The 27,333-nt window shown below is 48.6% G+C and overlaps 1 protein-coding gene and 1 non-coding gene across 2 annotated transcripts in view; one reads left to right on the forward strand and one right to left on the reverse strand.

Annotated features, from left to right (window-relative positions):
• Positions 1 to 3,935: 3,935 nt before the first annotated feature.
• The window catches only part of LOC144936437 (inositol 1,4,5-triphosphate receptor associated 1-like), a 104,395-nt gene continuing 80,997 nt past the window's right edge, over positions 3,936 to 27,333 (reverse strand). Inside the window, exons 13-23 of the mRNA XM_078863487.1 lie at positions 18,423 to 18,878; positions 16,213 to 16,309; positions 14,947 to 15,055; positions 14,244 to 14,271; positions 13,539 to 13,679; positions 11,600 to 11,731; positions 10,847 to 11,000; positions 10,339 to 10,394; positions 9,798 to 9,890; positions 7,442 to 7,542; positions 3,936 to 5,664 (exon numbers count right to left, since the gene is read on the reverse strand). Coding sequence (XP_078719613.1) covers positions 5,511 to 5,664; positions 7,442 to 7,542; positions 9,798 to 9,890; positions 10,339 to 10,394; positions 10,847 to 11,000; positions 11,600 to 11,731; positions 13,539 to 13,679; positions 14,244 to 14,271; positions 14,947 to 15,055; positions 16,213 to 16,309; positions 18,423 to 18,878 — 1,521 coding nt within the window. The 3' untranslated portion in view covers positions 3,936 to 5,510. The remainder of the gene's footprint in view (positions 5,665 to 7,441; positions 7,543 to 9,797; positions 9,891 to 10,338; positions 10,395 to 10,846; positions 11,001 to 11,599; positions 11,732 to 13,538; positions 13,680 to 14,243; positions 14,272 to 14,946; positions 15,056 to 16,212; positions 16,310 to 18,422; positions 18,879 to 27,333) is intronic.
• Positions 20,269 to 20,341, forward strand: TRNAA-AGC (transfer RNA alanine (anticodon AGC)). Its single transcript has one exon. It is a non-coding gene; the product is annotated as a tRNA-Ala (tRNA).

Below are 27,333 nucleotides of genomic sequence, written 5' to 3' on the forward strand. Positions count from 1 at the left end.
GCGGTTTGTGACTCAACCTGTAACAGGGAGACCACCACTAAACATGGTAAAACAGTAATGTTCAATTGTAGCGCGATCTTATCTCCCTCGCCTGGCAGACCGGAGGTCCGTGGGTTCGATTCTCACCCCTGACGTATGCTGTATATTTGGAGTTTGCAACCTGGTGACAAATGATAGCTCAAGCAAGTGGCTTATCAAGTGGAAACGTATAGCAGCCAAATACTCTAAACGCGTGCTTCTAAAAGTGGAGGGGAAAAGCAGAGGACCCGGAGAAAAGTCCACGCGACTATGGGGAGGCATGCAAACTCCAAATATGCAGCACGCGCTTGGGTTGGGATTGAATCCACGACCTCCTGTATACCAGACGAGGTAGTTAACATCTGCTACCACCCTTATCAGTTACTCTTACTACCATCACGACCGCAGAAGCAGTGGCGATGATGACGTCTGAAAGCATGCTTGCTTGGTCCATGATAGTATTTTTCTGCACTCCTGCACCATGATGATATATAATTGTCATCCCTCCATCCGCATCGTCTATTGTTGCCTCCATCCCATCATGATTGTGATGGAGGCAGCTTGAGCCGTGGATCCAGCCTTGGACACAGAACTTGAGAGAGCCCATCACCGAGACGTGAATCGGTCCGTATTTGATTTGGGTATAAAAATAGCATCTCAACGATGACATTATTTAGATTGTGTAAAGACAATATACACCTTAAAGTTACTATTTGCCCTCCTGCTATGTAGATAAGCCCCAACATGTCCAGTTATTCACAAAAGCTCTCAGCCTTACCCAGACCACCAGCTCAAAAAGAACTGAACGAGGGGCCATGTCTTCCACGGAAGACCACCAACTAAAGCGAGCTGAGGAAATGTGGCCATGCTCCAGATATTCCAAAAGAACTCCCTTCGAGTATCATCGACTCTCGTCAACTCGCACGAAACGCACTCGAAAAGAAAATTGCAAATTAAACATCTTGGAGGAGAACACAAGGCACGCCTCATCTTGAAATGCAGATGCTAATGACGTTCAAATTTGATGCACCGATTTACGTGAGTCTACGCGTGTTTGGGGCCGTCCATAAATGACGTCACGCACCTAGGGGGGGGGTCAGACATTTCTGACGATGTGTGACTAGGGGGGGGGGGGTTGAGAAATGTGACGTCACATCAAAATGCGTAACTTTAAATAAATATAGAATTGTTATAACAAACTAATTGTTATAACAACACTCCTACAACATCAAAGTGCAGCGCCACATTAAATACGCACTACAATGACAATAGTTTAAAGCATGTTTTGAAGTATGTTTTATTTTCAAAATGGAAATATGGTTTGGGGGGGGGCAGAGCTTTGTGACGTCATATTTGAGGTGGGGTCTGACTTTTTGTGACGCCGTGTGACGAGGGGGGGGGGATCGTCCAAAATCGCGTGACATCATTTATGGACGGCCCCTTTTCCCATTAAAATTATGTACGATTCATGTACTAATTACGTACTATTTACCATGTATTTTCGAGAGAAAACATTCACCTACGTCAATCATCCTAAACGTGTCACTTAGAGCGCAAGGCATTGTTTTGGAGGCGTGTTCTGGCATGCCCCCCGAGAGAGGCGACACCGGAGAAAATATTCGTCTCCAATTCGGTTGATCTGGAAGCGCCTCTGAACAGGTGTAGTTGGCTCATTAAGAGTCAATTTGGGAAGCCTTCACCCTCTGGCAACCTCTTCCTCGCAGGCCACGCAAGGCTACAAACAACAACACAAAGTGAATGTGCACCTGCGAGTCAGCGACCTTTAGAGCCCCCACGCCGAGCCGGGCTGATGGGGCCACGTGCCGTTCATCGCCCCTCGTAGACGACGCGTGCGCGGCGTGCCGTCAGCCGCATGGCTGGCCACCTTTAACCGAGCCGCCACCCCCCCCACCAACACTTAGCGGCTCGTGCCCAGACCCCCGGGTATCCCCCCTCCCCCTCCTCACCCGTGTCTGGTGTGAGTGTGAGTTTCGAGGGAGGGCGATTATCCCCAGCCGTGTGATTGCTGCTTGGGGTGGGTTCATGCGGACACAATGGTCCCTCCCCGCGGCCCTGTAAACACAGCTGGTTTACGCGGTGCCATTCACAAAACAACGTGGTTATAGTGTTTTTTTTAAGGGTGGGGGAGGGGTCACAATCGCAGGGAAGGCTCGTGAAGGGGACGTGGCTGGGCAGTTGGAGGCAGTCGCCTTCCAGCAACAACGGAGGGCGGAGAGAGCGACGCTCACAACAACGAGCACCGGGCGGATAAAATTCAGCAAGTTGGCACAGTGGGTTGGTGGGGGGGTTCAGCTGGTGGTGCATCTACCGGTCATCTCAGTCATTCAACCCACGGCACCTGCTGGGTCTGTCCCGAGACATCGTGTCAGCAGCGAGCCTTCGAAACTTCGCGTGGCCTCAAAGTGCACCTGGCCTGGCACAGGCGCCGTGGTGACGTCAGCGTCACTTAAGTGGCGAATGGCAGGGGGGTTTGCTATTGGTATGTTGTTGAACTTCTTTTCGCACCGTACGCAGCCCAACCGCGCCCGTCGGAGGTGCTGCGGACTGCCGGACGCGTGGAGGAGGCCTTCGCCCAGCAGTGAACACATTGCAGGCCTTGCAGTACACTGCAAAGTACATATTACAGCAGTGCACACTCCAATGTGGAATTGCATTGTATTCATTCTGGCCATGAAACACACGAAAGCACTCCGATTAACACGGCTGGCTACGTACGGCGCGAAAGAAGTTCAACATACATACGTAATGCAAAATACACCCTCGGGATGCCAGGCCAGGTAATCTAAATTTAACGAGTCTTCACGTATGCTGAATTTAAATAGTGCCAAATCTAACCTCTTTATAGTTCTTCATTTCTAATTTATTGGGTGTTTCTGCAGATGCTTGACACAGTTACAAGTGAAACACCGAATCTTATTGCGATGTTGTGGTTGTTGAGAATCGTTCTTCAGCTTACCACGTGAGCTGAAACAACAACGATTGGCGCGTTCAATGCTTGGACAAGTAACGGTTGGATCTCGCTTAGCTTTGTCGGGTGGTGGAGGGTCTTGCCGACACAAATGTGGCCAGGTGATTATGTCACCTAACCCCGAAAAATGCACTTTCAAATCTATATTGAAAAGTCATTTCTTTAGAACTTGCTTTTTGTGTTTAGTGTGTTGTCCTTCCCCCGCACATCCGATTCGTGCGGATGGCTATGTACGGTGCGAAAGAAGTTCCTCAAACGTACAAAAATCTATTATGAATGACAAAAGTCGGATTATATTACCTATTGTCATGAGTCAAATAAAAAGGCTTTCAGTTTAACACGTAGGCTTTCGTGACCAATATTATCCACGATAGTTTTTTGTTGTTGAGATCGTGTAAATATAAATGTGTCGTTAAACCAGCCACTACGCGGCACAGCCAATTAGTAAGGGGTTTGTCACGTAAACAGAACGTGCCAATTCGTTACTAGTACAGCACTCACCGGTATGCTGGAAAGCAAATCCACAACATTTACAATCTGAGTACGACGTTTTGCCAATAATTACAACCAGCATCATCAGGCGACAGCCAGATTTGTGGAGAAATCCTCCTGTTTCGTTCCTTAAATAGAGGGGTGGATGTGATGACGTCACTTGTGAGCTCTTCTTGAGCGAAGTGCGGGAGGATTAATGAACTAGTGACGAACTGGCATGTTCTGTTCACGTGACAAACCTTACTAATTGGCTGTGTCGGGTGGTGGCGGGTTTAACGACACATATTAACGGGATCTAACCCAAAAACAACTCTTATTATGGAAAAGGCTTTCGTTCATAACAATAAAAGATACTCCACAGAAATAGAACGGACAAAGTCTGCAGCTCAAGCCCAGAAACCATCAGCAAACTGGATTTAATGCATACGACCTCAAAGATGCACGCAACATTCCATAGATCTGCACTGTTATGCAATCACACGCTTGCATATCCAGTGCCACATCGCTTGGAATTACGCAAAATCCACAAACGTACCGGGCAGATTTTCCTTGACGAGTCGCAAACATCTGCAGCACTTTCATTTATAAACCCGCGCTAAACCCAGTTTTCCCTCCACGTACATTCGTGCGAATGCGACGGCCCGTGCCTGTGCAAGTGTCCACGCGCACCAAGTGACCCGCGGTCACTGCTGCAGGCCGACACGTCGGTGATAGAGGATGTACGTGAGTGCGCGCGTCGAAACCCGTTCGGAGTCTACATCCGCCGGTGCCAGGAGGCCGGTACGCCATGCCAACGTTGCGCGATGCCGGGGGGAAGCCCCACGCAAGGTTGTGGGTGCACCGCCACCAATATCCCTCTGGAGTTCACCAAATGACCCTCTCTTGTGGCAGCGCGAATAGATATTTAAAAAATAATACAAGCCGTATTAAAACACACGCGCGTTCAGTGCAACGCTTACACGTGCATGCATTCACACATGATTTCAAGCAGGAGGTCACACGTTAAGAATACAGTGATGAATATGTAAAGTTGTATAACTTAACAATAATTTATATTACGTCACTGCATAAATCCCTTTTAAGGTCTAAAAACGCGAACGCAAAAAATCTTTGGAAATATTTTTTGTATAAATGTACCTTTGTTACCAACAATGTAGATGTGTTCGCCAGTTATTTGACCAGCAGGTCGTGTCCGGTGCGGTGTGGATACCTTCACCATTCCTAAGACATCCTGGCCAGCATGGAAGAGTAGGCCAAAATAGCCTCGCGAGGGGCTCTCTCCACACTAGAGCTCCCTCTGAGTGGAGGTCGTTCTGCCAGCAGTGACGTGGGCAAGCCATTTCAGGACTGTACCTCGATCTGTTATATTGCTGTAAACCTGCCACAATACCCATCGCCAGTAACAACGGTCAATATTATTCAACGTTACATGAGTGGTGCCCAAGAGATAAAATTAGTTTGCAGAAACCCTAACCCAGTTTTCCTAACCATAGAAAGGATGAATACTGGGTAATGCTTCAATACATTTGTGGTGATAAAAGTCGAAGGCCGTCATAATGCACAATGCGCTACAATGGCGAGATGTTAAGTACATTGCCCGGTATACAGGAGGTCGTGGGTTCGATCCCGACCCTGACGCCTGTTGTATATTTGTAGTCTGTGTGTTCTCCCCGTCGTCGCGTGGATTTTTCTCCGGGTCCTCCGGTTTCTCCCTCCACATTTAGAATCGACTTGCGGCGAGAGTATTTGGCTGCTGCTAATAAATGTCCACGTGATGATAAGCCGCGTCGTCCAGCTACCACTTGTGATAGCCTCGTCGCTTCTGAAGAAACAGCTGTATAGCTCAGTGAGGCCTTACCTGGTAAACCAAAAAATAGCTTAGTTTATAAACCAGCCTTCATGGCAATCGAACAGGACTTGGCAAAATCACGTGGTGCGTCTGCAGGCCTGTTTAGCATCGAGGACGACAGCAATGGCCACTGACAACACAAGGCAACGGCTGCGAGCGAAGTCAACTGCTGACGAAGGTCTCCTCCTCCACGTTCTCCTGGGCCAAGGGGTTGAGCGGCCTCGCACCCACGATCTTGACGCCTTGTGCCCCTTGCGGGATGAGCGGAGGACTCTCCTTCAGCGCTGCCCGCGTCAGTCCCATGAGCATGTGTCCGCTGCGATCCGATAGCGCGCGGACACGGAGAGGGCACACGCCGGGTCATCACCCCGCGTTCAACAACAAAGACACAAAGACAAAGATCCCCCGTATGGCCTTAACAGATTGTTGGGGCAAGTGCTGTTAAGCGAGCACCTATGAAGGACGCTACGCCACACAAGGAGGTGGGTGGCGAACACCACGCCCGGCCACCTTTGTCTCCCCAGTGGCGATGTTTTTGCACATCGCACCAGGTACTCATTTAAGGCTGAGTCGACCTAGGGGAAGCCCAGGGCCGGTTTAGATAATCCTCAATGGTGTTGACCGTGAGCGGGAATTGAACTCGGGTCGCTGGGTTCATAGTGCAATGCGCTAACTGCTGCACTACCACTCCCCACCCACGTACATCCACAGCCATCACCCGACACTTCACTCGACTCACCGATTTACTTATTCTGCTTGTTTATCCAGGAAAGCCTGAGTCTCAAGATTCTTCTTCAGGAGCGTTCTGCCTCCTGAAGGTGAGCACGGTTGGCTACGTATGGTGCGAAAGACGTTCAGCATACATACTGCCACGGATTTACAGTAGCGGGCTGATGTTATGACGAGTAATGCCAACTGAGTCATATGTAGGTATTTTTTCAGCATTGTGATATTTGGTCCATGGGGCAGTTACATCGTAATTTGTTTGTAGCTATAGAAGGAACCGGAGAATCAAGAGGAAACTTGTGCAGAACAGGGGAAGAACATACAAACTCCATGCACAAAGGCACACCGAGGCAGGAATTGAACCCAGGTCCTACTTGCTGTGAAGCACAAGTATCAACCCCACTGCACCACCAATTCAGGTAAACATGCATTTTGATTGTATTGGGAATTGTATTGACATTTAAGTGATTTTAACCCAAGTATGCAGCCATGAGATATTCCACACTGTTACAGCGGTTGGGCCTCGACGAAAAAGATGAGTCCTTGGTTTGCTCTGCGCAATGAAACGTCTCGTATGAGGCCATGCAGGGGCCTCTGAAGGTTTACACCAAAGACATCATTCTGAGTCTCCTGGGACCAGGGTTGCAGCCACGAGGGGTCGTCCCCCTCTCACAGCGCAGCGCCTGGAATGCTCGCGGCATCTCTCGGTGGGGTGTTGATCGAGGCCCAGCGAAAGTGCAGTTATTGGAGCCTCCTGCACTCGATTGCCTCCTTACTGCAGAGGTTCCCAGTTTGAGCCCAGCGGCCGCCCTAGTTAATGCTGCAGATTAATTCACCTTAAATATGCACCATCTGTTGCACGGTGGATGTCAAACATCCCGTGACGTTATTCGAATAAAAAATGGGCTGTGTCTGCCAGAGTCATGGCCCAAATAAGCCACATTTGATGAATTACTCTCAAAATACCAAATTGGGAATAACCATTCACCTTGTGGCACGCAGGGACAGCTGCCACTGAGGGTCTCTTTGACTAGACCGGGGGTCAGCAACCTGCGGCTCCGGAGCCGCATGAGGCTCTTTAAGGCCTGCTGCTTCGTGACGCTATTCATGAAGGACCACCATCTCGTATTCACCGCACTGTGCATTGTGGATATTAAAATATTGAGGGTTTTTTGGACCGAATTCGAAAAAAAAATTACTCTTCTTGTTATTGTGGTTGCCGACCCCTGGATTTGACTGCCACAAGGCATTGGAACGGCTGAGATGAGACCGAAGGTGCCTTGGAGATTCATAGGAATTGAAGAAAGCGCCCTGTGCATGCAAATCCTTCTCCTTGGTGGGTGCGTGTTTGTATGCAGGTCAAGCACCTGGGCTGGCTCGTTTCCTTCGGGGATAGGAAAGCCGGGATGATTTTCTCCGGAGCGATGATTGATGCTTCTTGCTTTTTCACCTCGTTTATCCTCGCTTCCTGAGAAGAGCACAGACACCAACAATTAGAACACATACCCAGACTTTGTCTGGTCACGACGTCCTTGGAAAGAGCCGCAGTCGACAAATCCGCGATCTGCAAACTCAAAAGGCATTCTGGGAAAAATATGGTTTGGTTCACGGTTCGTAATACGACACCCCCCCCCCCCCTTTGTTTTATGTCACCCGACGTGATTCCACGTTCAATGTAAAATGTGATTCATATTTTCTGTAGTGCCAAATGTAACTTGTGCAGTAAATCTATGGAATGAAAAAAATACATGTAAAAATAAACCTGAACGACACTGCCTCGCTGCCTGCTGGGAATCCGTGAACGGAGACCCGCGATGGGCTGCTTGGGGGAGACAAGATGGTGTCTGTATTCTTCCGTGGCAGCATCATCGCGAGCAGTGCAGTTGAGAGTACAGTACATGATTACGATAGCTACAGGAATCTCGAGGTCAACCGTGGATGGTCAAGGCACAGGAGCATGTTCGGCGAACTATACCGACAGAAATTTGGTGCAAATGGTCAAATCCGCGATGGCAAAACACGTGAAATTCAACTCATTATAGGCCAACAATGTATTCTCTTGGCTAGTAACGCACGCTTCTGCTGTGAATGGTAAAGGCAGCGTTTAATAATCAGGACATCATTTTCAGAGAAATAAACTCCCGTTTCCCGTGTTCAATTATGATGACCTCTCAGGGTTTTATATAGAAATCATTTAACAATAATTAACACTTACAAAGTGCCTTTCACCCAGAGATCACACGGCGCATGCACGCAGGCGGGCTCACACCAAATCAGATACAACCCCAAAACAAAGGATGCAAGGAAAAGAAAAAAAGCCCTTAAAAATAAGTGGCGTCTTCAATCGCGATTTGAATCAAGCGAGGTGGGGGGGGGGGCGGAGGCAGCCGCACGAGGAGATGAGCTGAGCACAACCCCTGCCCATCAGTTTCAGCAAGGCAAAGCCACGTGGGGAAAACGGCGTGCACGTAGGATAGCCAGAGCCAACCCGGGACGAACATTTCACGAGGGTGCCGGACAATGATCCTGCATTGCAATCTTCAGTCTTCACACAGCACAGAAAGAGGCTGCCCTCCTAACACAGACCTGAACTTCTCAACGCATCCATCCATAACACATGCGGCCTTAAAGGGAAATAAAATAAATGTATAACTGCTTTTTGTGTTTAGTTTGTTTTCCTTCCCCGCACCTCCAATTAGCACGGTTGGCTACGTACAGTGGTAAATAAGTTCAACATACCTACATACACATATGTAACAGGCCATCTGTCGGGTAATGGCACTTCATTCATAGCACATAAATAGAAAGGCCAGAGAGTTAGAGGTGATAGAGTTGGAGACTGCATTTTAGACTATGGGGCCTGATGGAAATTATAATGAAAGATGTTTTATGATGACCAGTTTAATTTGGTGTAAATGCAGTCCCCAACACTAATTATCCAACTACATCACTGGTCTCTCTATTGAAGTGTTATTGACGAACGTGTTGAGTGCTCTGTTGTGCACCACTTTCAACGCAGCAGCAGTAGCAGCATCGCCAAATAATTCGTTCAACAGACCCATTTCACCTTCCTTCCTGAACAACACTCGAGCTGAGATATCAGTATGTTAAGTCACCCGCTTCTCTAACTTAATTGTGATTGTGCTATGATCAGTGTAAAAATAATCTGCTCGAGCTGAATAACGCTTAGGGAATTTACCATTTCACATAGAAATGTGTGCAATATTTGCGAAGGCTCGTATAACCACGTTACTTTTGGACTGATTTATATTTGCTGCATTGCGATACTTGATTCGTTTTGCTGTTGTCGTTGCGAATGTGACTGTCACGGTTTCTCAGGTTCTCACCTGGTTAAACAAACAAACTTGACTGCCACAGTGGCGAGATGTGAACGACCTCGCCTGTTACCCAGGAGGTTGTGGGATTGATCCCAACCCTGACGTCTGTATATTTCTCTGCGTGGTCGCGTGGATTTTTCTCCAGGTCCTCCAGTTTATCCCTCCACATGAAAAAAACAGGTGTTTAAGAGTACTTGGCTGCGATATATATTTTGCACGTGATAAGCCACTTTGTCGAGCTATCATCGGTGGCCAGGCCGCATGTGACAAAGAGCTACGCAGCTCAGTGGGCCTTACCCAGTAAGTGAAACAAAGTTTAGTTTTATGCTTCGAGAGGATCGTCGTCCAGAGGAGTTTGCGCGCGAGCCCGGAGGGTGGAACTCACCAAGATGGGACTGGCCAGCTGGTTGCCTCCTCCACTGGGGAAGTTAAAGAACTTTGGGATGACGGAGACGCTGACCCTTCGGCGAGCAGTCGGCTGCAAAGTCGTAAAGAAATCAACGAGACATTTGTTAACTCGCGCACCTCCGATTGGCTACGTACGGTGCGAAAGTTCAACATACATACACGACGTAGTCGCCGAAAGCAGCCAAAAACAGAGGTCACTCTTGGCTATGATATGTTGGTGTGAGGGGCGTGCAATCTCTCACTCCCCCCTTCCCCCCATCATTATCAGCTCGGCCACGAGGTAAACTAAACCTTCTACGTACAGACTCGTTACATTCGCCTCATCACAGCCACGCGGAGGGCTTTCGTAGCAGGACACAACCGTTGTAACACTTTGTCATCTCCATATATTTTAACAAAAAAACAATTACAACAAAAATCTTCGCCAACAAATATCTTCGTCACCGACTGCGCTCGCGAATACAAACGCCGCTGTGGGTTCGACGGCGAGTTAACGACGTTTACTCGAAGTTCTTTACCTTGCCGAGCGATCCGATGATAGACATGGAGCGGTTCCCACGTGCCATGCCCTCGTCTGACACACGCGCGCGACAAATCGCATTAAGCCACTTCTCGTTGTGTTGTGAATTGTCAATGAGTGACGGCGTGCTGAGACGTGCGTTTCCTAAGGAAGGCATAGGGCCCAATAATTACATTGGGACGGTTATTCATATTTAATAACTCGATTGTTAAATGATGTGGCTGCTGCTGCAGCGCACGGTAGAGCGGTGGCAGAGTGGTTAGCACACTGAGCTGTCGACCCAGACACCTGGACTTTGATTCTCAGCCACGGCGAACATCAGTGGCGAGTAATATGAAAACAATTTCTGGGTGCCCCACGTCATAATAACAGTACACGGCTAAGTCTGTGTGGACCACCGCTCTCTACAGACAATGGTGATGCCGTGTGTACCACTGCTCTCTAGAGACAATGGTGATGCCGTGTGCACCACTGCTCTCTAGAGACAATGGTGACGCTGTGTGTACCACTGCTGTCCCCGGAGCCACTGTGCACGGAGCGAGAGTTGTGCTGCAGCAGCTTGCGCACGTCCTCCAGCTCGGCGTGCTCGCGCGCGTACAGCCGCTTCAGGTTCTCCACGTGCTGCACCATCACCTCCATGGCCCGGCACAGGCGGCCCTCCTACGGCACAGCAGCAACGCGCCGAGGTCACCCGCCGCCACGCCGCGGGGCGGAGCCGCGGGGCGGCCACAGAGGCTGGACACTGCACAGGCTGAGACGAAACTCACGTCTTGATTCACTCTCTGGAACGCTTGCGATATGACCTCGTGTAAAGGGGGCACACACGAATTTAGGGGGGGAAGGGCACGGCCCAGGCAATGTCAAGCAAGGTTTTGAAGAGGGGATGAGCCTTCGGCAAAGGGGGGCGGGGGGGGGCGGTGCAGACTCAGTTAGGGTGATCCCAACCCTGACGCCTGCCTATTTAGAGTTTGTGTGTCTCTCTCCCCATGATCGCGTGGATTTTTTTAGTCCAGGTCCTCCGGTTTTTCCCTCCAACTTAAAATGTCCGCACAATAAGCCACTTCGTTGAGCTATCATTAGTGGCCAGGTGGCTTCTGAAAAAGAGCTCTACAGCTCAGTAGGCCTTACCTGGTAAAATAAAAAAAACAGTTAGATCTGTGGTGGCCTCAGATCTGAAGGTGCTGCAGAAGGGACCGTGGCAGCCTCAAAAAGGGGCCTCATTTGAGGCGCAGGCGAACGGCGCTGGCGGTGGCGCTCACCTGGTTCACGGCTCCCAGCTTCTCTGAGCAGCTGGAGGCCCTCATGGTGGCCTTGCGAAGCACCTGCAGGTTCTGCTGCAGCTGCTGGTACGTGTCCCGCGTCTGGGAGTCCTGGCACAGCGGCGCGAACATCTGCAACGGCACGGGCAGTGGCAGCGGCCGCAGCGACGGCAGCAACGGCAGTGACGATCATCAGATAAATCATTCAGCAGAGCAAAGGGAAACGTCTGCGCACGGCGTTGACATCGTTGGCTGCACGGCAACAGGGGTGCACCACGGTGGAGAAATGTTAACTCCCTTGCCTAGTTTGCAGGAGGTCGTGGGTTCAATCCCGACCCTGATGCCCGTATATTTGTAGTTTGCGTTTCTTTCTCTCCCCGTGGTTGCGTGGATTTTTTCCGGGTCCTTCGGTTTTTCCCTTATTTGCCTCCTATACACTTCCACGTGATAAGCCAATTCGTGGAGCTATTATTTGTGGCCAGGCTGCTTCTGAAAGACAGCTGCACAGCTCAGTGGGCCTTACCCGGTAAAATAAAAGTAGTAGAAGTCGTTTTTAAGTTTAAACTACTGCAGGCAGACAGGGCCTTCTAGTAGCAGATTTGCAGGTGACAAAAAACTAAATTGGCAATGGAAAGATATCTCTAGTAGGTGACGTTTTGGGCAACGGGCCTTCTTCATAGCATATGGGCCACTGGCTGAAACCTTCGCCTAGTTTTATATTATTTTTTATTTTATCTGTGTCCGTGGCACCAGTGCCAATGCGGCAGCGGCAAGAATACTTTCCTTGTATTCGCGCGTAGAATCATTATGTTATTCCACCATGGAGTTCACATGTGAAAGTACAATTGTTCACGTGTATGGCCAACATGTCAATATGAACTCATTAAAGGTACATGGTTCATTTTTGTGGGAGGCCAAGCAATTATCTGTCAAAATGTGTGTCGTGAAGACCCTCCACCACCCATCATGGCCCGAGCAATTAAAATTGTCACTTGTACAAGCAGTCGTGAATTCTGACATGTACAGGAATGCTGCACAAATCGTTTTGGTGATACGGGTCTCTCACTCAGGAGCGCAGGCATGAGTGGCGCAAAAGGTGATGCGGGTGTGAGAGCGAGCGTTCTGAATGGCCGCGTGCGGAGCTGCTCCCAATCATTCTACACTTGGGGTGTGAATGCGTTATAGTGCTCGCGTGAGCTTGCAACGCAGTGCATGTGTAACGGGTTCCGGAGACACTTGTAGAGGTAACTTCTTTATTACAATCCAACAGCACTCCAACACTCCAACTCTCCAACAGTCCAGATAATCTGTTACCGCCTAGGTACACAGCCTAGGTACACAGCCTAGATACTCTACTCTGGCTACGCTCTGGAACTCGCCCTCACAAGGTCGTAGAGTCGGGAGTTCCAGAGTCCCACCACTGGCTCTCACAACATCCCAGGGTCCTCAAATGGCTGGTCTTGTGCCTTGGGTCTTGAGCTACGACTGGCCCTGATCGTCCAGGGAGCTCCCCTTTTATGCCTAGTCCCCAACGAGGGGTGGGGGCGTGTGCGCCCCCAGATATCCCACAGAGCACACACAGCCCCCCTTTGGCGGCGCCAAGGGGCTTAAGCCTGGGAACCCAACGCCTGGCGCCAAGAGGCTTAAGCGTCTGACCCGCCTGGGAACCCAGCACCCGGCGCCAAGAGGCTTAAGCCCCTGGCCCGCCCAGGGTCCCAGAGCCCCCAGCAGCCCCTCCCTTCTTATGTCACTACACATGCGAGTAGCAGGGAATAGATGCTGTGAAAATACAGCAAGTGTCAATCATTGGCACTTTAATATCACCAAGACAACCAAAACAGCCCCCGCCCCCCGTGAGTGAGTGACACAGCCCCCCCCCCCCCCCCCATGAGTGAGTGACACAGCCCCCCCCCCCCCCCCCCGTAAGCGAGGGCCGTGCCTGCACTGTGCTGGAGACGGCGTCGATCTCGCGGGAGACGTTCTCCTCGGCGAGGTTCCTCGCGCGCTCCTCCAGGCGCAGCCGCTTCTCCAGCGAGAACATGTCGTTGCGGAACGCCAGCGAGAGGCGCACGAACGCCGTCTGCCACACACACACACGCACACACACACACACACGCACACACACACACGCACACACACGCACGCACACACACGCACACACACACACGCACACACGCACACACACGCACACACGCACACACGTACGCACGCACGCGGAAGACCACGTGTACAACATGATGCTATAAAAGCACGATTGGGGCAACACTGGAGATGGGGCAATTTAGATGGCACAGGTGCCACGTCAGACGGTGTTCCATGCCAACAGAAGCTGCATGTAAGCACAGCAGGTCCAGGTGTGATTGTATCCGCAGCAGTGTGCTGCTTGTGTCACCTGCGAGTGTAACGAACGCGCGTCTCCGTCGTGAGAAACACTGTGCTTGTGTCGGGTGTGCTCAAGTCAAGCTTCTGCGTGATTTGCGATTTTGAAACCCAAAAGATATTTAAACACCAAAATATGATGCTACAGTTTATATTGTAGGATTCGTTTAAAATGTAACAGTTACAATGAGTGCTCTTTGTGGAAACGTTTTCTACACAGAGTTGCTGAGCAGTTCCTGGGCCACGAACTGCAATTAAATCTTACCTCGACTTCTTGTTCACTGAGGGAAGGTCTAAAGATAAATTGGGGAGACATAAAACAACAAAGAAGAGTTATACGGTAAAAAATATCCTCTACCCATCAAAGCCACATTGAGTCACAGCTGGCAACCAAAATTGTGAGTCAATGACCAGGCCTCATGCAATACTAGACCTGGAGGCCTGTAAGACCAGATACAAGCCCAATGCAAGGCCACTGTACCTGGAGGCCTGTAAGCCCAGATAAAGGCCCAATGCAAGGCCACTGTATGTGGGAGGCCCCTGAGCCCAGATAAAGGCCCAATGCAAGGCCACTGTATGTGGGAGGCCTCTGAGCTCAGACACAGGCCCAATGCAAGGCCACTTTACCTGGAGGCCTGTAAACCCAGATAAAGACCCAATGCAAGGCCACTGTATATGGGAGGCTCCTGAGTCCAGATAAAGGCCCAATGCAAGGCCACTGTATGTGGGAGGCCTCTGAGCTCAGATACAGGCCCAATACAATGCCGCTGTACCTGGAGGCCTGTAAGCCCAGATAAAGGCCCAATGCAAGGCCGCTGTATGTGGGAGGCCTCTGAGCTCAGACACAGGCACAATGCAAGGCCGCTGTATGTGGGAGGCCTCTGAGCTCAGACACAGGCCCAATGCAAGGCCGCTGTATGTGGGAGGCCTCTGAGCTCAGACACAGGCCCAATGAAAGGCCGCTGTACCTGGAGGCTTGAGAGCGGTGGAGCTGCAGGCTGTGAAGGAGCTTGTCCGACACAACTGGCTTGGCCGGAGGCTTCTGGGCATCCGTGCTTGCTGCCACGACTTCACCTTCTGACTCACAGGCAAGAGGGACAAACGCCAATGCACAGCTAAGCCGGTGTGCAATGGTTAAACTGGTCTTTGCGGTAGAAAGGTGGAATTACCACCACCGGATCAAGGGGCTGTCATGGGGGTTGTCTTACCATACTTCACCATGTTGGTGAGTGTGGATGAGTGAAAGGACCAGAAATAGTTCAGAAATCACTTTTCTCCAACATTAACCATTGCTAGGAATTGAAATCAGGTCGCAAGCTTTGGAGTGCAACGTGCTAACCACTGTGCCACCGCTCCACACCATGCTAGTATATCCCTTCTTGTAGCGTAACACACCTATGAGTACTTGGCTGCTATATATTTCCACGTGATAAGCCACTTCTTTGAGCTATCATTTGTGGCCAGGTAGATTCTGAAAAAGAGCTATACAGCTCAATGGGCCTTACCTGGTGAAATAAAAAGTTTAGTTAAATAACGCTCCAGCCTCAGACTCACACCATGACTGGGAACTGAACTCAGGTGGTCTGGTTTAGAGCGCAGTGCTCTAACCAACAAACCTCCATTTAACACGTAGGCTTTCGCGACCAATATTTTTCATAATATAAGTTTTTGGGTCAAATCGCGTTATTTATAAATGTGTCGTAACCCTCCACCACCCGACACGGCCAAACAGTAAAACAAAAATGTGTCACGTTTTTCAAAGGACAAAAAATTCACTTCTTTAGCCCACCGGTGTGCTGAGAGAATCAACAGCATTTTAAATTTGAGTACGACGTTTCGCTGATAATTACAATCAGCTTCATCGGGCAAGAATGGTGAAGTTCTCCTGTTGCTTCCGGTCTTAAATAGAGCAGCAGCAGGGTGACGTCATCATTTGATTCAATTAAATCTGGTGCAGTGATTCGAGGCAAAGAGGGGGAGGGTATTGTAAATTTTAAGAAGAATCATTCAATTGTTATTCATTGGTGTTTGTTTCCCTTACAAAGAATTGTAATTGTATTTATTTAATAAAACGCGACGCATTTTTTTACTGTTTGGCCATGTCGGGTGGTGGAGGGTTACGACACATTTATAAATAACGCGATCTGACCTAAAAACCTTGATTGTGAATCACCATACCTCCACTCCACCACCACCACCGCCGCCCCAGTCTGTCCCTGAGTGTGTGTTCGTACCATTGTCGTCCTCGGTGTCGCTCTTCCTCTCGGCAGCCTCGGCCAGCTCGGGCATCTTCTGGTCACCCACCGTCCTGCACCAGGTTTGCTTCTTTCCCTGCCACACAGCAAGCGGAGACATCATGGTGGCATTTGTTTCGCGGTGAAAATCTCTCGGGTTTCCAATTGTAATGCGGGCGTAAACGGCTTCGCGGATATGACGTCATGGGGGGAGGAGTTAGGTCACGTGGGAGAGAGGGGTGAGGTCTTAAGGGAGAGATACCGGAAGAGACGGGAGAGTGTGGGAGACAGAGTTAGGGTGAGGCCACGCAGGGCGGAGGTCGAGGAGTGGCGAGATCGCCACATACACGGAGGATAAGACTTGGCACCGTCGGCCAGCGGTGACCAAGCACGGAGGAGCGACGGGCAGCGGTGGAGCTGCAGTGAGGGCAGCGGTGGAGCTGCAGTGAAGGCAGCCGGAGGACTGCACTGGGGATCTGCAGCAGAGCTGGAGAGGTGTGGAGGCTACGGGAGCGAGAGCAGCTATGGAGCTGCCAAGGGGAGAGCTCTGAGCGAGGGCCGTGCGGGAAAGGTGTAAGAACCCGAATAAAGGACGACGGAGACAGAACCAGGATCGAGTCCCTTATTACACAATTATAAGGAGGAGCAATTACTCTGCTTGCCTCAGTTAAATGATTGCAGTGACAAAATGAAAGACGCTGCCGTGCTGTAATGGTTCGACGCTGGGCTTGCGATCCAGAGGTTGCCGGTCCGATCTTCCGGTGCGGCAGCTGTAACATTGGGGCAAGTTTCTTAAATCCTCCCATCACCTCTGTCCTTGCAAGCGTTGAAGAGTGGACCAAAATATCCTCTAGACTAGGGGTCGGCAAACTTGCCGCTCCAGAGCTGCATGCGATGACTCTTCGGCTGCCCCCATTGCGGGCAGCCGTTTATTTTAAAGAAAAAAGACGTAAATCTTCACGCAAAGATAATTATCAAAAGTATTCAACGTGACAGGGAATGGTTCACGATGGTCTTAGTGACAGAAAAATGTAAAAAAATCGTAATTTTTTTTACTAAAGGGAGACAAAAACTAAATAGACGCAGTTTATTCCATCACCTATTTCGTTTAAGTCAGAATGTGCTGTTGTTATTGTCATGTGCTGTATACCAGCTGCTGCGTTTGTGTACAAGTAGTTCTGCGCGTGATGTGGCTCTCGAACAATTTTTATGAAAGACAAAAAACAACGGCTCTTCTTTGAAAGGTTGCCGACCCCTGCTCTCGACGCTCGAGGTGCTCTACAAAGCTCTCCGGAGCTCCCTCGAGTGGAGGTCCTTCCGCCAGCAGTGCAGTGGGAAAGCGACTCCATTAATGTTACGATTCCGTCGCGTGTCGTGCTTCCACCCTGCCATCTGAGCACTATCGCCTGTGGATTACCGCTCGTCACCCTGCCATATGAGCACTATCGCTGCTGTCGTGCTCCCATTGCTGGCTTGTGACATCTTGCCATGTTCCGTGTTCTTCGATTTCTATTCTCATCCTTTTCCTACTCATGACACACGGGGAATTCGTTGTCTTTTTTTCATTTTCATAGCTTGCCTTTTTCATCACGTGTTTCGTCTGGTTCCTGATAGTTTGCTCTTGGTTTGCTTTTTTCTTGCTTGCTATGATGTATTTATCTTGTACTCTTATAGTTTTCTGGAGGTGTCACTAAATATATAAATCATCTCCTTGCTGCTGTAAAAGTAAACATTTTCTAGACCAAAGTAAAAATTTAAATAATTAATCATCGGGTGCGAGCTCGTCTACTCAATAATTCAGAGAGAAAACAAAAATTCGCTTCAATCTTCCCTGCTTGAGAATTTGGCAAGTCATCAAACAAAGAGAGTAACCGCATCACGTGCTTTCAGATGCGCTCCTGTGGCCGTCTGGAATGCTCTTCCTTCCAATATTAGGAAGCCACTGGAGCTATGCACTTTTAAAATCTACATTGAAAACTCATTTGTTTAGAACTGCTTATTGTGTTTAGTTTTGTTGCCTTTCCCCCCCACCCCCACATCTCCAATTAGCATGGTTGGCTGTGTACGGTGCAAAAGAAGTGCAGCATGCACACTTACATCAGATATATTCTGTCAGCGCTTTCAGATACTTTCAATACAAAAATTCAGCATCACCCGGCTTCACGAGACTTGCTCAAGCAAGCGGTGGACGACGATTCGGAAACCATTACCTCTCTGAGTTTGATCAGCTTGTGCTGCTTGATGGACAGTAATGGACCGTCATTTAGCCCGTTGGTGGCTTGCGAGTCTCCATTCGAGGACGACGCCGAACTCTCGGGGAACTTGAAGGTAACGGAGTTGCTCTTGAGCAAGGGCTTGTGCTGCCGGGGGCTGCTGGACTGCTTCAGGTTCCCCGGCGTGGGCGGATCGGCCGCCAGCTGCTTGGCGCCCTGGGCGGCCGACTCGCGGGCCCTCCCCGCGGCCGCGGAGCCGGGGCCACCATCGGGGCCGCCATCTTCGGGACCCTGACCGGCGCCGCCTCCCACGCGAGCGGCGGTTCGAGGGGCCTCGTCCTTGCCGGGGCACCTTGGCTGCACCGAGGGGCCGGGGCCGGGCGACTTGTCTGCTGCCAGGGAAGGCTCCACGTTTGCTGTTGCATGAGGCACGTTGTCTTCCTTGTCGCCTCCCTGGAAGACGACAAGACACGGTGGCGAGATGTTAACTACCTCGCCTGGAATGGAGGAGGTCGTGGGTTCGATTCCAACGCCGATGACACCTGTATTTTTGAATTTGCATATTCTCTCCGTGGTCATGTGGATGATTGTCCTTTCCCTCCACGTGATAAGCCACTTTGTTAGGCTGCCATTTGTGGCCTGGTCGTTTCCGAAAAAGAGCTGACTTTTGGGGCAAGTGCTGCAAGCAAGCACCCATGAAGGGCGGCACGGCACACGAGGGGCTGGGTGGCCAGCACCACGACTACCCAGTGGCGATGTTTACATATCACACCAGGTACTCTTTTGAGGCTGAGTCGACCTAGAGTGCCTATAAGACAAGACACACACGTGACGTCGAACGATAAGGATCACGGTGAGAGATTCGTTCTCGCCCAGAGTTTATTTTTTTGCTCTAAATAAACCCTACGGAATGTCATCATCAAGGGTTGCATATATAAGCACAGCCATTAACAGCAAGACCTCGTGCGCTTACATCCGCTGAAGTGTGCTTGTATCAGAAGTTGCCTTTCACCATCCCGCTACCAGTGGAATGTTAAGCATGTGTTGCTTTTATCAGAACTACACTTACATATCGTCTGCTTATATACAGCTTCTACTAGAATTGTTACAACACTCCTTTTTTGAACTTTTGTCACGACTCAACAATGGTCGAATGTGTCGTAGAGCCCTGATATAAAAATGGCACGACCTGACTATAGTTTGCACGTGGTGATCAAATGACATATTCTGGTAGCGTATGGTGCTGAGGCTCTTTAGATGAGTAGGGTACTGAATCCTAGAGTCTGCGACCGCCACACCTGATCCTCCCACACATTGTTTTGCCTGAGCCCGAGTGCCCACCAGCAGAACCTCCGCTTTTTAAATCCTTCATATTAAGTTCACTTGCTTGCTTAGGACCGTGCAAATCTTTCGGTCGTTTTTTAACCCACTTCCCGTGATCCAATCGAGCTGACATTTTGCACACAAACTCGTTGTGCGTGATAATTCATTTTCGTGAAAAAAAATTTCCAAAATTTTCCACTTTTTAGGAAACATGTTTTTAATCATTTATATTAAGTTCACTTGCTTGCTTGCTTGCGCGCTTACGACCGTGCAAATCTTTCGGTCGTTTTTTAACCTACTTCCCGTGATCCAATCGAGCTGACATTTTGCACACAGACTCGTTGTGCGTGACAATTTATTTTCGTGAAAAAAATTTCCAAAATGTTCCACTTTTTAGGAAAAAAATTCTTTCTTATTTTTGCAATCGCAAACAAAATGGTTTGCGTTTTGACCAGTCGGTAACACGATTGCGTTATGTTGTTAGTTATATGAGGTATGGTTAGCTCTTGTTGTAGTGTGTGGGGGATTGGCTCAGATGGTAGAGCGCTCGCTTAGCATGCGAGAGGTAACGGGATCGATGCCCGTATCCTCCAAAGGCCAATATTTTTTAATCCTTTATATTAAGTTCACTTGCTTGCACGCTTACGACCGTGCAAATCTTTCGGTCGTTTTTTAACCCACTTCCGGTGATCCAATCGAGCTGACATTTTGCACACAGACTCGTTGTGCGTGACAATTTATTTTCGTGAAAATTGTTTTCCAAAATGTTACACTTTTTAGGAAAAAATAAATTATATTTAATTACCAATTGCTTAATGGTGGCAGGCAATCATCTGACCCATAGGTGGCAGCCATCTCAAGCCAAAGGACGAGAGGACTCTAGCCGCCACGCATATAAAGGATTTATAGTGAAAAACTTTGTTTTTACGGGTTAATTTTTTCTGGATTAAGCAGCATCTCGTTTGTGCAAACGACACGTGATGCGACGCGCGCGCTCTCATTGGCCGAGCGGGCGCGTGACATCACACCCGCCGCCGCGAGGCGCTCGGCATCCCAACGTGCCGTCCGGCGAGAGCGCGCTGACGTCAGCCTCGTCGTAGTATCGCCACGGCGGGGGGCTCCGGCTCGCTCGCGCCTCACTCTCTCGCCTGCTCGTGTTTTCCGGGCTCCGCTAACACTGGTCAACAAAAAAAAATTCTGGCCTGGACTTTTGCAGCTGTTCTAGACTAATTTCAGGGTGCTGATTCCGAATCTGATCTCAGATTTGCTCTATCACATCTCATTTTATGCTATCGGCATACCCCATTTTCATTGATTTTACCCGAAATGAACTCTGTCACTTATGATTGCAAGTTGTTGCGAGTCAGTGACCGCTTTAGTGTTAAAATATGGTGCTGTATTTTTAGGATAGTGTGTTTATAATATCATTTTATGTAGATATCCACATTTATTCGATATTTTTCTTCTGCAGTTTTTATTGAAAATGCAATATTTTGTATCTCAAAAACCTGATGTGATAGACAAAAACTGATGCCAGATTTGGAATCAGCACCCCAAAATTACCTTAAACCCGTTGGAATACCTTATGCCAGAAAAAGTGTGTTGACCAGTGTAATCGCACCGTATAATCATTCCATTGCATCCCAGTGTGTTTACATCACCGGCTTTGCGTCAATCAAATTAACTGGCAGGCAAATAATTTCACGTGGTTCGATGTGGTTTCCGACGAGGATGCGGTGATGAATGCGTGTCGGAGGTTCCCACGTATACTGCACGATTATTTTATTAGGAAAAAAATCGACCTAAGTGGGTTCTAGTTCGACACAAAATGTATATTGTGTTAAGTGTCATATCGGATTGCATTAAAAACGGACCCATTTCTAGCAGAGCACGACCTTCCTTTAAACATCTGGCAGGTCAAATTTCGATTTAAAGCTTTCGTGACTGCAGGGATTAATCTTATTGGTTCTTTCGGTAAAGTCACGTAGAAGGAAGTAATAAAATAATAAAAATAAAACATAATAAAATAATTCTCACGACGTTTCGGTCACAACGCAAGCAGCCGTCCTCAGGTGAAGACCAGGTCTGTCGGGGAGATAGCGTCCTGGTCTTCACCTGAGGACGGCTGCTTGCGTTGTGGCCGAAACGTCGTGAGAATTATTTTATTATGTGTTATTTTTATTATTTTATTATTTCCCTTCTACGTGACTTTACAGAAAGAACCAAGAAGATCTGGCAGGTCACCGGCATCAATTTGAGCAATTTAGACTTTGCTCATGAGACAATGAATATCAAAGCTGGCCCAGAGTTTGCTTATCGTAAATCTACGCTGCTTACAAAAAAAAATAACTCCCAGAAATCTGTGCAGCTGATGGGATGAAAAAAAACGACAACATTTTTTATGCCAAGAGATAAATACGGAAAGAGGCGTTGCGTCTGCTTATTTTGTTACTTGTGTTTTCCAGTGACGCTTAATGATTATTATATGTTTGGACAGATGTTCTGCTTGTGTACTCAGGTGGGATTCTACGTACGAAGTGGAAATGTTTCACTGCGATCCCACACGGCTCTATATTGGGGCCCGTATTGTTTATTTTGCATCTTATTTAAAGACGGAAAATTATTCCAAACTTTTCAAAACCTGCACTCTGACCAAGATTGTACACTCACAAACATCCTTTACTGATCAGCTTCTTCGATCCCACAACCAATAGGCATGAACATTTAGCGCTTCACAAACTCATCGCGCATTGCTTTAGCCAGATGCTTACAGCAAACGATCTTCTCACGCCTTTGTAATAATTCACACGTGCATCAAGGACAGTGTTCGCTCACTGTCTCAGAGAACGACTCACACGTGAGAAACCACAGATAAGCAGGAAGGCAGCCATGCAGTGAGCCGTGCCAATAACTGCCCGAGCTCTGCGGGCCTCTATATATGAAGGTGTTATCGGTGAATTCGTATGCGTACATCGTCGGATCCGAATCGGAAGTGAAAGACCTCGCGGGAGGGCGTGTGGCACAGTTTGGCGCCAGCTATCATGAAGTGCGGCGGTCGTGTCGCTACGTTTCTCTGCAGTGAGTCCCATGTCTTTAAAAAAACAGCAGCGCTACACCTCTCTAATATAAAATGATAGCTGAACCGCTTTACGCGTTCCAAGATTGAGCAGTAAACGGGACACCCACACCCTGAGTGTTTATACATGCGGGAGTGAAACCGGAGCACCCGGAGAAAACCCCATGCTTGCGAGGGGGAAACACTCTATCCCATACAGATGAAAGCGGCGGAGTCCACATTTCGACTGTATTGTCTTCTCCTGGCAAGCCAGGGTATAGCTCCTGACTCACAAGTCGATATTAAACTACTGTTGGGAATAAAATTAAGAAGCAACACCTAACGCCTCCTTCACGCATCTGTCCGTCCACATAAAACAAAATATTTGTTTACACATCCAATCAGTCACAATGCATTCTGGGAATGCATACTTTTCATCAGCAATGTGTTAAATGCAAGGGCAAAACTCTGGACCGGTTTTCACATTTGGCATCTCATCAGCAGTCAGGCTCGTCCAAAACCAATGCCGGTGAATTGCCACGTCCATAGGCAAGGACGCCCCTCTTAAAGATACGGGGGTCCTATTTTGACGCAACATTATATATCACCAAATCAATGGACTATTTTCATGATTTGCTATCATCAACCACACGGTGGATCAAGAGGTGTGAGGCTGTCACGTGTGAAGCAGCTGCCTGCTGCAGGGCAGTGGAGCCGCCTTTAGGGGGCAGCAGAGGCGGCAGAGTTCTGCAGACGAAGCTCGCTGAGGGCATCGCCCTCAAACACTTGGGACTTTGCCCCAGGAACTTGCTTCCTCTCACACGCAAACGTACTCGAAATAAGAAGCAGAAATAATAATATTCTTAGGTTTTTTTCGGTAAAGTCACGTAACTTTACCGAAAAAAAACCTAAAAAAAAAAACTAAGAATATGATCATCTTAAATACAATTGCAGAGTAAAATAATATTAAATATTTTTTTAACTATAACTAAAAACGATTCTATTTCACCAGGTAGAGCCCACTGAGCTATTAGATATGTTTTTCAGAGGCGACCTGGCCACACACATCATCATCACACGTGGGAATAGTCGCAGCCAAATAGTCTGAATACACGTTTCTAAATGTTGAGGGGACAAAACCGGAGGAACCCGGCGAAAAATCTACGCAACCGCCACGGGGAGAAAAAGAAAACGCAGACTCCAAATATACAACCCACGAACTCCGTGCGTAGCACTCGAGGGAGATAACCTCTCCGTGCCACCGCGGCGAGATGTTATTAACATTGAGATAATTAGCCCACACATAGGAGCAATTCAGTAAAATTCTGATACTCTATATTGAACTCGTATTTTACTTTAATTAGTTTTGTTCATGCAGTTATTTGCACATTTTGATACGAAGAGCGGGTGCGCTTGCTCACTGGACTTGCGATCTCCCGGCGTAGCAGTTGAACCAACGGTGCAAGTTTCCTAAATCCGCCCCCGCTGCCACCTCTGTCCACCCGGCAGTAAATGGTGCTCTATATATGTACACACCATATATAGAGTTGGTGGGTAGGTCGCGTGTGGAGAAGTAAAGTGTAGGTACTCCCTTCTTCCGATTAAGATGTCTGGCCACCGTGGAAGAGGAGGCCAAATACCCTCCAGAAGGGGCTCTCCGGTGCTCCTGTCAGTGGAGGCTCTTCCACCAGCATTGGTGTGAGCAAGCAATTACAGGGCTGCAGTTTCAGGCCATCGTCAGGTGGCAGCAAGATGTTAACTACCTCGCCTGGTATGGAGGAAGTCGTGGGTTCGATCCCGACCCTGAGGCCTGTATATTGGAGTTTGCGTGTCTCTCTCCGCAGTTCCTCCAGTTTTCCCCTCCATATTTAGAAACATGCTTTTAGAGTAGTTGGCTGCTATAAATATACACGCGATAAGCCACTTCGTTGAGCTATCATTTGTAGCCCGGGCCCTCTTCTAAAAAAAGAGCTACATAGCTCAGTGGGCTTTACCTGGTAAATAACATTTTTTATTTTAGTTTCGTTTAGAGAGTCGGGACGGATTAGATTCACAAGGTAGAGCTGCTCATCACACCTGACCTTTCTCTGTAACGGGCACACACAGGGCCCTCGAACAACACCGGGCAAGTCTGCGCTGGTGACCTTTGGTGTAAGGACGCGTCCGACGGCGGCTCTGAAGCAGAACAACGTGACGAGTGTCCACAGGTGACCACCGCCAACAGGAGTTCGCTACAAGCGGCCGCGAGCCGCGTGTGTGCAAAGTGACAACGCGGATTGACGAGCATCATAAACCTGTCCTGCAAGCGGCGGCGATGCAGTCACGCAAAACAAACACCAGCGAGGAAGTCGTCTCAACCGCCGTACCTTGCTGTGTTCTCAAGTAACCTCGTGTTGGTGGAGTGTTATATAGGAGGAAAGATGCAAGGCGCCTGAGCGATGGACCTGCTCTTGGGCATCGATTGAAAATCAAGATCGAATTCTCTGCTCGGTGGCAGAAGGAGGAAGCAAGAAGACTGCAGGAGCTTCACCACTCACACGTGTGGAATTTGCATTACATTCACCGTGAAATTCGGTGAGTTTCATGGCCCTCATGAAACCCAAAAAAGCAAAACGATCGTGCACTCCGACCAGTGCATTCGGAGATGACCTCCGCGGGTCTATTTTTTACATTTCACAAGAGTGCGGGCGTTCACTTTTGCGCGTAAATCCACTGCCCGTGTTCCCGCCGCACACTTTAAACCAACGATTAACAGCCATCCATCACATCACACTTCCCAAACACTGAGTCACGGTCGGGTTGGGTTCCCAATAGGTCGGCCACCCACTCAGACTATTGAGCAGCACCGTGTCCCGTAAACCCATAAACAAGACATTTGTCTTGGTAACAGAGCGGCCCTATAACTTCCTGTGACGTCAGTGGCAATGGCAGTATTTATAATAAATTGTCCACCTCAAATTGTGGGAGCGTGACTGCGTAGGTTTTGCGCGCCGGTGCCGTGCGGCTCCGTCGTGTTCTTCGAGTTGTTCCCGTGCGTTCCTCCGCGTGATGTCTGACGTTTCGCTCCCATGCACCGGTAGCTCTTTCAGGAATTCAATTGCGGAGATAACCGTTGGACAACGTGTGCAGAACAAGGCAGGGTGCTACACGAAAACACAAGAGGGGGCTGTTCACAGAGAATTATCTTGCGTGTTTTTTTATAGAAAAGAAGTGATACAACTATTTACAAAATAATAAGTGAATTGTAAATAGTAGTGGGTGCTACAGTGGCGAGATGTTAACTTCATCGCCTGGTAGAGGTCGTGGGTTTGATTCCGAAACTGAAGCCTGTATATTTGGAGTTTGCATGTTCTTCCTGTGGCCGCGTGGATTTTTCTCCGGGTCCTCCGGTTTTTCCCTCCACATTGAGAAACGTGCGTTTATAATATTTGGCTGCTTTACATTTCCACGTGGTGAGCCACTTCATCGGTCGCTTCTGAAAAAGAGCTATAGAGCTCAGTGGGCCTTACCCGGTAAAATATTAAGTTTAGTTTTAGTTTGGTTACTGTGTTAGGGTCTTTAGTTTATATATTTTCTCAAATTATATTTCAAAAACATAACCACCACAAATGTGACTTTTAAAAAGTGACGTTAAATATTATCGCGCAAATCTATTTATTCTAGGATTATGCCTTCAACTCTCTGGGACACGGTAAACACAACACGGTGTTAAACTCGGAAACACAAACAAACTATCTGACGCAAAAATAATGTTTACGAGAGGAAACGCTGGTTTAAAATTACCCTTTACACGTAAGATTTTTTTAAATTTAAACATTTAGATATTTGGAAATCTTACAAGTTACATGTTTATTTGCACAAAACCGGAATGCTGTTTTTTGTCTCCTGAATTTCCATGCTTTTGCCCAGTGTCCTCACTAAGCCCTCTCCCCTGGCCTAAAAGCTATCAACAACAAAACAACTAAAGTAGTGATTCAGAAACGCTTCATCGACCGTGTCCGTCCAGTGCTCGCCGAGCTGCATTGGGCTTCTAGTTGCCGAACGAATACATTCTAAGTTCTCACTCCTTACAGGCAACGTGCTTGCCACAAATGAACCGCAATACTATTCTGATCTCGTAAAGGAACATAAAACATCGCGTGAACTCCAGTCATCATCACAGCAGCGGTTTTTGGCCACCCATTGAACAAAGATGGTCACCGCCTCGCACGTTTTCAGAACCGCTTCTGCGGCCGTCTGGAACGCTCTTCCTACCGATATTAAGAAGCCACTGGAGCTATGCACTTTAAAATCAAGACTGAAAACTAATTTCTTTAGAACTTGCTACGTACGGCGCGAAAGAAGTTCAACATAGGTACGGTGCATGCGTACAGCAAACGCGAAGCTACCACCCAATCTGACCATCGGGTTCAGCAGTGGGGCGGTGGAACTCGATTCAGCCCATCATCCTATCCGTGGTCGATAAAATAGGTATCACTTTGTGAGGAAGTCAACCGCAGTTGTCGATTGGATAGACTCGTCCACCCCCCA

The sequence above is a fragment of the Lampetra fluviatilis genome, chromosome 16, assembly GCF_964198595.1.
Source record: "Lampetra fluviatilis chromosome 16, kcLamFluv1.1, whole genome shotgun sequence".
Classification (NCBI taxonomy): domain Eukaryota; kingdom Metazoa; phylum Chordata; class Hyperoartia; order Petromyzontiformes; family Petromyzontidae; genus Lampetra; species Lampetra fluviatilis.